This window comes from Oryzias melastigma, linkage group LG17, assembly GCF_002922805.2.
Source record: "Oryzias melastigma strain HK-1 linkage group LG17, ASM292280v2, whole genome shotgun sequence".
NCBI lineage: Eukaryota > Metazoa > Chordata > Actinopteri > Beloniformes > Adrianichthyidae > Oryzias > Oryzias melastigma.
The window spans coordinates 18,919,490-18,933,788 of NC_050528.1; the positions used below are offsets into that span (position 1 = coordinate 18,919,490).

A 14,299-nucleotide genomic window follows, 5' to 3' on the forward strand; every position below is an offset into this window, starting at 1 on the left:
GATCACACTCAAAAGAAAAGGGCCTGAGGCTGTGTGTTCTGTGCCGTCTCCACTGTCCCCAAATAGACAGCAGACGTGGGGCCAGAGTGCACTTAGTTGACAGACAAACACTCTCCAGGTCTAATTAAACTGTTTATGTGCAATATTAATCAATTATACAGACCTTATCTTGGTCTTATGTGACCCTGTTGCACAAAAGGATGTCATGTTTGAATTCACTGCCTTATATTTAGTAAGATAGAGATGAATAAATGGGTCTGAGAGGAGAATATAACTCTGATCTTATACATGCTTCTTTTATTAATAGCTTTCAATATATTTGGAGTATTATTTTTTAAATGGAAGGTCTTGAATTTGCAGTTAGACAAACTCTAACATCAAATTTGTGCTCAAAACAAGTGACATTTAACGATTACAACCCTTTCAATGATCTTTGAATGTCAACACCATTTTAGTCTGCTGGAAAACCACTTCCATATGACACAAAATAACCTACAGAATAATGAGCAGGAGGTTTTAATGCTGGGGCACATTAGTCACACAAAAAGGTTATATTCAAACGGATTAGAAGGAGGGAATCACATTTTTTAATCCTTACTTATTTAAATATTTTTTTAAGATTCCTACAAATCACCCAACACATGAAAATGGTGAGAGAATATAGAAAATTAGTGTGTGAGAAATATATTTAAAAAAAATAGACTTTTAGGGAAAATTATGGTGGTTTTCTTTAGCTTACAAAGTGAAATGTTCAGTGGCCTTAAACTTGCCTCAGAGTTCTGACCACACTAGTCTTTAGATGTTGCTGCACAAACCTGATCTACAACTTTGTCAGAACTTCCTTTCTGAGCAGGAACCAGTGAATGGAAGCAGTGAACTCAGGAAAGGAGACCAACAAAAGAGCAACATCAAAGCCAGCTCTAAAAGAGCATTTGCCAAAAAGCCCTAAACGGGAAGTGAGGCTTTTATTTTGTATAGTTTTGTTACACGAACACATTTATTGATCTTACTTTAAAACTTCCTGCAGATTTATTCGATTGTATAGCTGTGTTCAAACTGCACTCTGTTTTTCTGAATGAAATGTCCAATTACAACATAAATAAAAATAATATTATTACAAAACAGTAGTAATTTGTAGTAGTCACGGTTTTACCCTCTAGTATCCACATACTCATGGGGTTACCTAATAAGTCTTTTCATAAACTAATGTCTGAAAATCAACCCTAAATAATACATAACTTTTTTTATTGCTAATGTGATGCTCTTTGAGATAATTTCTTTTTTTTAAATACTTTTTTCTGTTTTTCGAGATACATTTTACCGAGATAAATTGAGAACTACAAACACCAGAAAACTAGAAATGAAAAAAAGAGAACAGAACTATTCATTTTTGTTTGAAGTGATGCAGACAATGAATTTCAACCACAGTAATTAGTTAAATAGGATCCGCCTGCTGGATGTGAAGCTGCAGAAACCGACAACAAAGTCCTCCAAAACAATAAAGAATCAAAACTATATCACAGACACTCAATGCTTGTAATACAGATTCCAAATATATTCTCAGTTAATTAAAATGCCATTATTCTTTCTATTACAGTAAACTACAATTGTTGGAGAAATGCACTTTTTGATTTCCCATAACTCAAAAATGTGTACATTCTCACTATGTATTCACAATTGATCGTATATCACAAAATAAATAAATAAGATAATTTGTTTTGTTTGATGTTAAGTAGTAAAGTGCTGGTTTGTTCCATTTGCTTGTTGTCGGATCTGTTGCTCCTGTAATTCTGTAATGCTATAACTCATTTAGAATGCATTTAAGGTAGAGTACAGTAGGCTGAGTTGTTCACTGTCTGGCTGCAGCAGGAGTTTGTAAAGAGTTCCTGCAATGCATGTTAGAACTATGAGTTTTAACCGCTTAATACTGAGATCAGGTCTATTTAGTCAATCCAAATATGGAATCCATTTAATCAGCAGTGATTAGAGATTGCAGAAACACAGGCAGGGCAATAGATCTCCAAAAGGAGTTGGGAACTGCTGACTTATTCTTTTAGATGAGAAAAAGAGGGAGGGTTGCCCTCTGGTGGTACACAGCAGTAAACCTGACAGAAAAATGCTGAGTAAATTGTTTGTCTCACCTCCCAGAGGGTCTTAAACTCTCTCTGTTCAATCCGGAGAAGCTCACTGGTCTCTCGGCTGACGATGGTAGCGTGGCGAGGCGTGTTGTCCAGGATGGACTCGCCAAACGCCGTTCCAATCCCCAGGGTGCAGATTGTAACGGCATCCTGCAAAGAGAGAAGAAAATGCTGTAAACCAAGATACGTATTTCTTAAGCTGGTTCTTTTACAAGATTGTGGGCATAAAATATTTTTCATAAAGAGAAACAAATTTCAATGATGATTATCAAGATGATATCAAGAAATATGAAAACGAATAAAAGCACAGGATTGCAGAGTTTATATCTGTTCCTTTGATTTTGCAATATTTTCTGTTGGATAAGTAACAAAACCTTGGTGATATAGTAGCTAACGTACTTACACGGACAGAAATTTTCCAAATAGAAGTGAGATAAACACACTTGCTCCCTGTTTATGTAAAGAAACCAAGTTTCAACACTTGTGCAGAAACAAATGCACTACGCATGTCAGAAAGGAAGCACAATCTCTGTGGATATGTGTTCTGTGATTCAGCAGCTTTGCTCCTGCAGAACGTTGTCAAACAAAAAACAGGAGCAGCATTTGTTCAGCTGTTTGGACCAAACCAACTAAGATTGAGGAAAAAAATCAACAATGGAAACAAAACAAATGTGAAAATTTAAGATCACTTTCCATGACTACGTTTTTTTTTTTTTATTGTCTGTTTGTTTTTTAACGGTGACATGTAAACACTTACCTGGTGATTGGCAGTTTCTGATACTTTCACATCCAAGGATCCAGAAAGAACTGCATACCAACTGGTGCCAATATCACCCTGTCGAAACACTGCAATAAAAATGTATATTAAATAATATTTACTTGAGTCAATTTGAATCAAATCAATTAAATGAAACACTGAAAGTAAGTAACTTATAACACATGTGTAGCAATGCACACACTGAACATGTGATCAATGCGTAGCTTAAACAAGCCCATGATGTTCACACTAAACAAGCAGGGTGGGGCTTCTTCTTCTTTTTCTTTTTGTACTATTTACTAGAATAGGTCTCCCTCCTGAAGTTGGTGCGGAATGTCAAAGTGGTGCAAATCTTATGCATCTTGTTCCAGGTCATTTCTTTCACACCTCTATTCCAATATATGGAAAAACTGCAGTTCTTCATTTCTACACCATGATCAATTTTCAAACGGTTGGCCCTTGTGTAAATTCATAGGGACGCCATTTAAAGGTCACTACCAACTTAGAGTCACTGATTGGTCAAAGTTCGACCTGGTTTAAATAGCAGTGGGCATTCAATGGCCACACCTTTTTGTACATGGAACCCAAAAGCTGTAGAACGCAGAAGTCCAAAATGTTCATTTACATGGACTTTTAATAAGAAATGGCCACTAGAACGGACATTGCTGAGGTCTGCCTAAATGTAGCTTCAGAGTCATTTATGCCCATTATGTTTTTGTGAAGTTAGATAATACTACTGGGATTGTTGCAGATTGCCTCAAGCTGCATCAGCCACATGTGACAACTCTCCTTCATATTTGGGCGCCAGTCCTTTAGCCAGCTTGTCAAATAAATGGCTTAAAAACTAAACATTCAAATATCTATCTCACTTCTATTAAAACACCAAAAATAATCTCTGTTTTGCAACATATTGAGCAGTGTTTCCTCCTCAGAAAAGATCACAAATAAACCCAGAGCTACAAAGGGAGCCCAGCATGAAGCTGTTCTCACATGTGTTCATAATGCCACAGCTGACTGAGCTGCAGAGGCAGGCAGTGGTCAGCAGGAGGCTGGCCTAAGCAGAATAAAGGTAGTCATGCAAACGAGTGCCAATCATTCCGTGTTTGTGCATCTGCAGCATTGAGATAATACCACTGGGATTGTTGCAGAATGCCTCCAGCTGCATCAGCCACATATGACTGCAGCTCATGAAAATCAGCACAATTGTCCAGCAGAATCTGCCAGCATCACAGATAGAGGTAGCATCTCTGCTGTATGTACTCATTTCTGAATGTTCTTGGCTTTGCAAAACACAATATTCATGTACAATTTTTTTATGGAAACGAAAAAATATTTAAAGCATTTGAATTTTCTGAGAAAAGGATGCAACACATTTTTTCCAGGTTAACTTTGCACAAAATTTTATTTAAATATGACAAGAAAGCTCTTAAAGACCCACTCTGATGAGAATGGTGTTTTTAACATTTTTCTGATGATGGGGGACAAGCATTAAGTAAATTCAGCTCGATTTGCATTTCTGAGAAGCAAGCGAAAAATGCTGTTTAAAAAAGACTGTATTTGTTACATAGAAGCTACAGTGGGCGGCCCCACCCGCTCTGCTCCTCTCCATTCTGATACATCCACTTGCAGACAATTAGATCCATGTACATTTTCATTTCCTCATTTGAGCTGCCGTCTGACTCAAAGCTGCACAGCTGGACAGTTTCAATATTGCTCGCCACTTTTGTTGCAAAGAAATGGTAAGCTGGGGTTGTGAGGGGCTTTAAGCTAGTGGGAGAGAGTGTAAACACAGAGCTTCCAGTTATGGGGGACGACAAAGGGGGATGGGTTGCTCCACGTCACAATTCAGAGGTGAGTTTATAATGAACTAATGCAGTTCTGCAGAATTTGTCCAAGAAAATGACACGTGTTTTGGCTAAAAACGGCATAATCTCAATTAAAAGATTACTGGGGACGCTTTTAAAATAGATTAAAAAGGAGGATTTACAGGTGGGACTTTAAAAGGTAATCAAACCCTAAATCAACTTTTTATTTGGCAGGTGACTTCTATAAATGTGGCTTAAGAAGTGCTGACTATTGGTCCTTGAAAAATGTTTGGTAATTTAAAATAAACTCGTATAATTCTAAAAAATATGGTCTAAAACCGTTTTTGTGCTGCCTCCTACAGGTTGAAATAAGATATTACAGTTGAATTTCATGATTGGTCAAACCATGCAAGTCCCACATCATTTCAGAAATCATGATCTGCAGCTCCAGTTATTTTAACAGTCCTGTTCCTCTACCCCACCCCTCTGACTAGATTGTCAAATTTCGGCTGTGGGCGGAGTCAGCCTCCAACTGTCCTGTTTGGTGACCCTTTAAATAATTTTTTCATGAAAAACTCCTTTGCAAAATAATTCAGTTAAAGAACCTCAGGTGGATAGCAAAATATGACACGTTATAATTGATTTACAGGTTAAAATGGGGTTTTTCTTTTACAATCGTGTACATATAGTTGTCATAACACCTTTAGAGTGCCTTTATTAGAAATTATTCTGTGCTAACATAGAGTTTTCTACTGAACGTAACACTTTTCTTTAAATGTTAAAAAAATTGATGTGGATTGTAGAGTAAGATCAGCACACAATGCAGTTTATTATACTATAAAAGTGGCTTTAGCTTGTGCTGCATAAAGACTCAATTTGCAAAAGAAAGCATTTTTTTTAAATAGGTTTTCTTTGTATTTTTACATACATGTGATTCCTTTTTCCAGGCATTCGTAGAAAGCACAGGCACAAATCTGTAGTAAGAGTGGAGGTGGAAATCTGTGGAAGGCTTTGACCTCTCGCAGTCTCGTCAGAATAATGTCCACATCCTCTCCAGAGCGCTCCGACGGCCTGTGTGGAGAAGACTCACCATTAAAAACATAAAAAATATCCTTAGTGGGTTTTGCAAAACAGATCTATAACATTATAATGTGGTCATTGTGCAAGATTTTTTTTTTCTCTTTTCTAGGACCGTTTGTGCCTGAAGTGCAGGAAATAAATCAAAGCCTTGCAAGGGGTTTTAATTAGCCATAGCCTAATGTGAAATAGTTCCAATTAGCAGCCAGTGACCTAAATACTTGAAAAAGAATACAGACACTTAAGAGATGCTGTACTAGTGTTATCTCCGTTTGCTTTTGTGTTTTGTTCTGGTGCCTTTAGATGTGCTGTGAGATCCATTTCTCTCTATATAGCCCCCCCAGTGGGTCTTCATGTAAGATCTTGTACTGAATGTTTCTAATGCGCTTAAATCAAAAGTGGGTCTCAATTAAGCAGTTGTTGGACATGAACAACAGTGTCCAGACAAGAAAGCCCCACACATAAGTACAATCTGACAGATTAAATATTTTGGTGGGAAAAAAGCCATAGCGCTCGGAGGAAAAACACACCTCAGTCAGTCAGCACTCATTCACTTGTTTTCTCTCCGCATGGTGATTCATCCCTAAAACTGTCTGTTTGTGTGTTTGTTCCGCGAGGCATCGAGGGCTCCTTCTTTCACAGATGAGAGACCGTCTATCCCCATTTTCTTCCTTCGGCTTCTTTGTCGACTCTCGCCTCCAGAGCTCTTCCTCTTTGTCTGGCTGCCTCACATTTGTCTCCTCTCCATATACTTTGTTCCTCCCCCTCTGTACTCGCGTGTTTCTCTATGAATATGATCTCATAAATGGCATGGACTCTTTGAATCCATTAGATCCAGTGCTCTCATATACCAATCTTGTGGATATTTTTGTACTTGTGCCTTGCAGACTAAAAGCTACAGACTCCAGGTTTTTTTTTTTTTTTTGATGTGTCAAAATAAATAGATTTGAGTAGATTAATTTTGCTGTCTGGCAGAAAACCATTAATGAGAGTAGATATTTTATTTTTCTGGCAGTTTTTTTTTTTTTTTTGGTGTCTGACTCACCATCCACCTCCTGACTGCATATTGGTCTGCGGTGCTGAGACAGAGCATCATATTCCAGTGTGGGCTGGGTTAATAGTTTAGACAGGAGCTCCCACACATGACGACATGAACAGTAAGAAAGGTTACTTTAAATGTTCGATCGGTTAATAACAGCAACACCCCTGACCTATTCGTCTATATTAAAACTGCAAAGATTAATAGGGTATGACCTCTTTGTTCAATGGTCACAATTTGTCTTTTTCAGGAGCCTGTGCCTGCTGGCTTCCCGCCTCTGCACCGCTATACTCTGTGTGACATGGATGTGACCTGAGAGGCGTTCACCTTGCAACACTCCCTCCCTCCATCCATCTTTTTTGCTCTTTTCTCAAACCTCCCCCCCGTCTTCAGCCCTCTCATCCTTGACTCCTAATGTCAGCAGAGATATCAGCTTTCAACAAGTTACGACATCACAACCCAAACGCGGAGACACACACTTACAAATTGAGCTGTGGGACACACTGAGGAGAAAATTGAGACACCAGAAGGTTCTGCAGACTGTTTCTGCAAAAAACCATCTGTAAAAATTCACAGTTTATGGATAAATAAATCATCAGTTGACATGTCAAGTTCAACACAGACGTGTTTCACAGGCTAGCAACTTGTGGAAAACATATTTGGCTTTTTTTAATGGGTTGGCATAATTTTCTTGTGTTCTTATTGGAATATCTGATAGCAAGCTTAGTCAAAATATTAGAGGAATTACTACTCCAACAAATCTTTGCTCTGATATTTGATGGTCAGCTGAATCACTTGGATCACAAAGAGTTTTTATTTGGGATCAGTCATATATTAATACAATAATAATTACCAAAGGACTGTGCAGAAAAGCAAACTAAATCATGCCATAAATAGCGTTAAAGTGAAGCTCTTTTTTTTTTTTTATTAAAACGTAAAGTTATCTATAAAACTTAAATATTTGTTTATGTAATATATATATATATATATATATATATATATATATATATATATATTGAACTTCTTCCTTCTGATATGGGTTTAAACATTGTACAATTTTGTCATTGGTCCATTGGAATTAATTTAAGTTTTTTCTTCCTAATATTATATTTATTATTCATTTGTGAGTCGTGTTTGAAGCGCTTGGTTGGTTCCAGTTAGGATGCTACTGCTACAACTAATTCAATGCTAAACAATTATAAGAACCGACATCTGCCAGCAAAAGAATTTAGACTACCCATTTCTAAAATCAGCCAAATGTGGGATGAAGCTAAAGCAGGAAGGAGATGAAGAGGGGGAGGATGGATATTTATAATCAGATTTAGTTTTTTGAAGCGACAGTATTGTAAATCCAAACAGCTCCTTGAATGTTTTCAGACCTTTAGGAAAAAACACATATTAGCATCCTCAAAATTCCCTTTTAAAAGCTCTTAACCCATAAAAGTGTAATTATTTTTCCATTAGATTCTTAAATTCTGTATTGATTAGAAGAAACACTCAACATTCAAATACCTTTAAAGTTATTCATTTGAAGATGAACAAACATGTGATATGCATGTAGTAGACTTGAGAGTTGAAGGCATTCCATTTATATGCGTTTTAGAGATTTTTTTCCCCCTTTTGTACTTTTTAACTCTGCACCGGTACATCTACTTCTCCACTGCAGGTCTGAACAACCACCGTGAAACAAAAGCCAAACAAATCCAATTTTATCTTGTTTGCTTAACACGCAAGTGCATTAAATGTCCTCCGTTAAAGCAGTTGTACTTCGACTTGTGTTTTTATGTTCTTCTCTGTTCACCAACCTCATTCCTCACATCAACAATTATTGCAGATGAAGGCCTCCACACACAAAGACACTTCAGATGCTGGATATTGATTGAATAGGAGGTGAAAAGCTTGAGAGCACTGAGTGCTTCAACAAGATCCTGTCCCCTTCTTATAGAATCTGCAGACATTTAGTTTAGGGTGTGCAGCACTGCACCAAAATCTTGTTTGTTCATCTGTCTAAGGCTACTAAAAACAGATTTGCTAAAGATACTAGAAAGTCAATTATATATATTTGTCCCAAGTCTTCCAACCTATAAAATGCAGCTCCTAAAAATGAGCAAAAAACTAAAATGTTGTATCAATGAAAAAAAAGAGTTTATAACTCCATTTATAAAATTAGTCTTCAGTGTATAGATTTTAGCTCCATGCGCGCATGTATTGTATGGGTATTGATAAATTTTAATTATTTATAATTTAATAAGCTTAAATCCAAAGATGTTCAGTTCTTGGAATCTCAAATTAGACATTTTTAAACATTTTAATTCATAAGATTATCAAAAATTATATAGGGTGATTAAAAATTCATAATTGCTGAATATAAGATTAAAAATGACCCCAAAAAAATATGAATAAACTGTATTTGGCTGACATAACATTTTTAATTCCAGGTATACCATAGGTGAGAGTAGAAGATGGCAGCTTCAGGTTGCCAGTGGTAACATGATGATGCATCAGAGATGTGTGCAAGGTATGTGTGGGTGCATGAGCATCTCTTATTCTATTTTTCTATCTTAATCTGTGTTTGACATTTAATAATAAATGCAGTGTTTTCTTGCATCATTGCGTTTGGGCAGGTCACGTGGACAAGTATGATATAGACTAAAAGACACATTTCTAACACATTTTTTCATACATCTAAAAATGATATTTCCTCAGTCAGATCAGACAATTTGGTTTACAGACATTTGAAGTGAAAATTGACCCGCTGTCTCTGATCGTCATTTGAACGCACCACCACCTACACATGGTCACAGTTGTATTTTAAAAATGTATGGTTATTTAGTCTAAGCAGGCAGACCAGCCATGTGCGCCTCATTCATCGGAGCTCGTGCAGGGCAGCTGCACCTCCAGGCCACCAACGCCTTTTTTTGGCCAAACACGCACACAATTTTATTTTTCCGTGCTTCACGCCGCAGTCAGCCCAAAGCGTGCACACAATGCGCGGAGAACGAGGCGTGTCACGCTGTCACGGTTGCACCGATCGCCGGTTCCGATGAATCACGTTGAACAAAAAGGATGCGACGACCAAAGGATGCGACAGCGTGGCCGTGGGTCGTGATCTGCTCTACCCACCTTTTGTCCAGGCAGCAGATCCACTCGGCCGATGGAGACGAACTGGGGGACGGCTGCACCGCGACCATCTTCCCCGGCTGCATGTGGCTGTGCTGCTGCCGGAGGAGGATGCCCGGTTGTCGGTGGTCGTTAATGAACGAACCCCCTCCCCGCCCCTCCGCCTCACACGACTACAGGCTGCTGTCACCGCCTTCATCGTGCCATGCAGAGGCGCGCACCAGTGACTGCAGCTGCATGCAGACAGCGCAAACCCCAAGGGGGGAGATCTTGTCATTAGAATTACTTAGTAGTCTGTCAATGCCTGAAATAATAATTAATGCATTCTGACATATTCGGACTGTGTGATACAACCTCAATCATCCATTCTTGGATCAATAAGTTTCTCTGAAAGGATGAGACTACAGGTGGAGGTAGATTCTTACACCAGTTTCAACTATTAAAGGAGTCTGTGCTTCAACAAAGCACCTTAAAAAGGATGTAATGATTAATTGACTTAATCAATGTATCGTCTGATTGTACTCATATTTAATTTACACTTGAATTAATAGACTTTATTGTCATTGTGACATGAACATGCAAAACAAAAATTCCAGGAAGTGTCATTTTAGTCACATAAACTACCGTATATCTTCTAGGGGTGTGCACTGCCAAAATATCGATATTGCAATATATCACAATATTTAGTCCTGCAATTGATTCTCAATGAGTTTTCACCGAGTATAGATCTTTTATTTTTGGTTGAAAAGGCTGTAAAATGTTATATTTGTCATCCTTTTGTGAGACATTCCTTTGGAGGTAGATGGGGGTACGTATTGCAAGACTGGCTGTCGTGATCACCAATGTCCCTGGCAGCTACTTGAATGCTTCAATTTTTGTTCTGTTGTTTACATCAATTTTGCACTAAGTAGTGGCACTGCTGTTCATGTTTACTATTGTTAACACTGGATTTTACAGATAATTCCAATTCAATTGGTGTCAATGATTGTCAAAGACATAGTATTACTGATTTTTACAAGTGTCTGTTATTTGTTGCACAAAATAAGACACAAGTTTTTTGTTATGACTGTGTTCAAGGAAAAAAATAAATGGGGATATATATTCCAAAAAAATATGTGTTCTTCTATATAATGTAAGTAATTAGAGACGATTTTTGCCAATTATTGCAGTATCGTGATATCATTGATATTGTGAGCCAAGTATCGCGTATCGCATCGTATCATAAGGTACCCAGTGATTCCGAGCCCTAACATCTTCTAATAGTATACCGGGTGTTTATTGGAGTCAGGTGTCAATTACAGATCGACAACTATTGGAATATACACAAAAAATTAAGCAAAACAACAAAATCTTCATCTTGTTATTCATTCATCTTCTTAACTATTTTGTCCCTTTTGGGGTCATGGGGCTGCTGGAGCCTAACCCAGCTACTGATGGGCGAAGGCAGGGTTCACCCTGGACACGTCGCCAGTCTGTCGCAGGACCTCAATCACACATACATTCACACTCACATTCTCACCTAGGGGCAATTTAGAGTAACCAATTAACCTATGAAGCATGTTTTTGAACGGTTGGAGGAAGCCGGAGCCCCCGGAGAAAACCCACATGTGCACGGGGAGAACATGCAAACTCCACGCAGAAAGGTCCCCAGTTGGTGGTTTTGTTTCAGGTCCCCTAGCCAGGACTTGAACCAGGGTCTTCTTGCTGTAAGGTAAGACCGTTAACCACTGCACCACCATGACAAAATGTAATAATCAAATTAAGGCAAGTAAAACCATTCTTAAAACGAAAAGTTATACCCCCTATTAAAAACTGTACTTCATGCAAAGTCATAACTTTCAATCACAAAAGGCAGTCTTGATTTTCAGTCTGAGAAGATTACTAAATTCAAGACCCTAACAAATCCGACATGTAAGGTTTGCATTAGGAAGGAAGTGTCTCCTGTTCTGTTCCAAAAGGGTCTTAAACTCCCTAGATTTAACTTTCAGAACCCTCATCTTTGATTTAATGAATTGGCTTTTTATTTCTTTGCATTCTGGATATTGTTTATTGTTGGTCCTACAGTATAATGCAAAGGTCTGTACCACTTCAGTTGATGTATGACCCTCTGAGGTTTTCTCAGATAAAAGGGAAGGTTGCAGATAAAGACTTGGCCTATGGGTGACACCATTAAAGATGATGATAATATAAAACTCCCTTTCAGTCTGTCACAGCCACACAGTAAGAAATAACAGTGATGCAGAGGAAATAGGAGAAGGAAGAAGAGGCTGCATTCTATAGATCCAGTAAATAGTCTAGACCATTAGATTAAAACATAACAGATATGACAATTTAGCAGGAAAATGTGGAATCAATATACAGGCAGATGAAAAAGAATTGTGACACTAAAATAAGGACGTATAGACCTCGCTATGTGAAGCAAAGCAGGAAAAAATGATGCATGAGACTGAAGCAAAAATTTAAATGGGTACAAAATGTTACAATTTTAACCTTGAAGGACGCCTCATAATGAACAAATGAGCATTAGTTGAAATGGTTTTGTTTAAAGCGATTAGAAAGATGCAGCCTGTCGTCAGAGAGGATATAGTTTGTCTTTTGTTTTTGTGACAAAAAGCGGGAGGATAACTGAGAGGAGGGAGGATAAAGCCTAACAAGGCTTTGTCTGTGGTCACTCTGTGGTGACGGGTCACACAACAGAGGAGGACATGAAAGATTTGGAACATGATGAATGAGGCTGAAAAGGAAAACTACTGCAGAACCACACACAAAAAACAGCTTTCAGTTTTTTTTCTCTTCTGATCTGAAACTGACATCATATTTAATAAATCCACAACATCAGGTCAATTAACATTTTTGAAAGTGTGCCCGTTATGATACATGCTTGTGTACGCTCACAGCTGTCCCATCACATTTGCCTAAAATGCCACTTCAGTGCACAGAACTGTGAAACTGAAAGGGGGGCAGAGCATGTTTTCATCAGCTTCTTCAGATGATGTACGAGTTGTAGTCATAATAGATGAGCTAATGTCGGATTTTAAAAAAAGTTGATGAATCAGAATATTTAATTATTTTTCTTCTTTAGTTTTTTACAGAACAAAATATTTTTAAACATATCCAAGCATCATAAAAAGCAGTTTTTAAAAGTTACTCCAATTTTATCTCTATCCACATTTCATTACTATTCATTATGATGTTAAGATGCATGCAGTGCATCATCATAGACACAAAGTGGCAGTATGACTATAGATCACCATTTTAACTGCAACTACAGACGGTTTATGGCCCACATACAAGAAACTAAAAAAGGCAGTACATTTTAATTCTGGACAATCAAACCCAAATGTGGGTCAACTAAAGAGAATATGTGCAAAGAAAGCCATGTCGATGATCAAAAGTCTGATATATTTCCTGTGTGAGAGTAAAAAAAAGCATAAAAAAAGACTAGAATTTTAAAAATATCATTTTTTAAAATAGATTATAAAAGTATTTTATAGTTTAAAGGTAGAATGAACACTCGACCCTTGTCCTTATTTTTAGACACAGATAATAAATATCAAAATACAAAAGAAGGAGAATTTTGTCATATTGTTGCTGCTAGAAAAAATAAACAAACGTCTAGATATAAAGCCGTAATCTGGTAGAGAGATGATTGTAGTAAAAGGAAATAATAAAACAAATTCAATCAATAGTATATATTACAAATACCATTATTTTTTTGTTCCTTTATTTTGTATTCCTCTATCGAGGAAAAGGTCTACTGTAATATCTATCATTATTGTTTTATTGCCCAGCCCTAATTATATTACAGTACTGCTATTAAATCGTGATCTTATTAGCTTAATGCTAATTGTAGGTATTATAGTCAAATAATATATACATGTATTTAATAATCTAAACACAAAATCCCTTCTATTAGGATTAAATATAAAATATAATTTAACTAATATTCTACTTTAAAAAAACTGTAACAAAAACTCAATAGATACATTGGCCTATATTTCCTGCCCTATTGATTTCATTTTTACATATATTTGTCTTTAAAACTGTCATTAAAACCAAAAACATACACAATAGGTAAAGACAACTAGCTACAAAAAATATATTTTCAACTATTATTTTTGTTAATATATTTAGTGACCTCAAGTAAAAGTATTAGCAAAAATGAAAAACTGGATGTGTCCCCGTTGGCATCTGCAGTTATCTTATGCAAGAAACTGTCAGCCAGACGAAACATGTTTCTAGCACTGGTCATAAAAAAGCATGACAGCTGAATTGATAAATCGAGGGTTAGACAAAACGGTTCAGTAACTTATGATTTTATTGTTTTTAAGACATTTAAAAGGTGGACTTATTGTTTTGTTCT

At 37.1% G+C, this 14,299-nt stretch overlaps 1 protein-coding gene across 1 annotated transcript in view; it reads right to left on the minus strand.

The window, feature by feature from the left end:
* LOC112147447 (rap guanine nucleotide exchange factor 4) overlaps positions 1–10,158 on the minus strand; it is a 24,657-nt gene extending 14,499 nt beyond the window's left edge. The window contains exons 1-4 of the mRNA XM_024273852.2: positions 9,940–10,158; positions 5,629–5,771; positions 2,896–2,984; positions 2,142–2,288 (exon numbers count right to left, since the gene is read on the minus strand). Coding sequence (XP_024129620.1) covers positions 2,142–2,288; positions 2,896–2,984; positions 5,629–5,771; positions 9,940–10,022 — 462 coding nt within the window. The 5' untranslated portion in view covers positions 10,023–10,158. The remainder of the gene's footprint in view (positions 1–2,141; positions 2,289–2,895; positions 2,985–5,628; positions 5,772–9,939) is intronic.
* Positions 10,159–14,299: the final 4,141 nt, after the last annotated feature.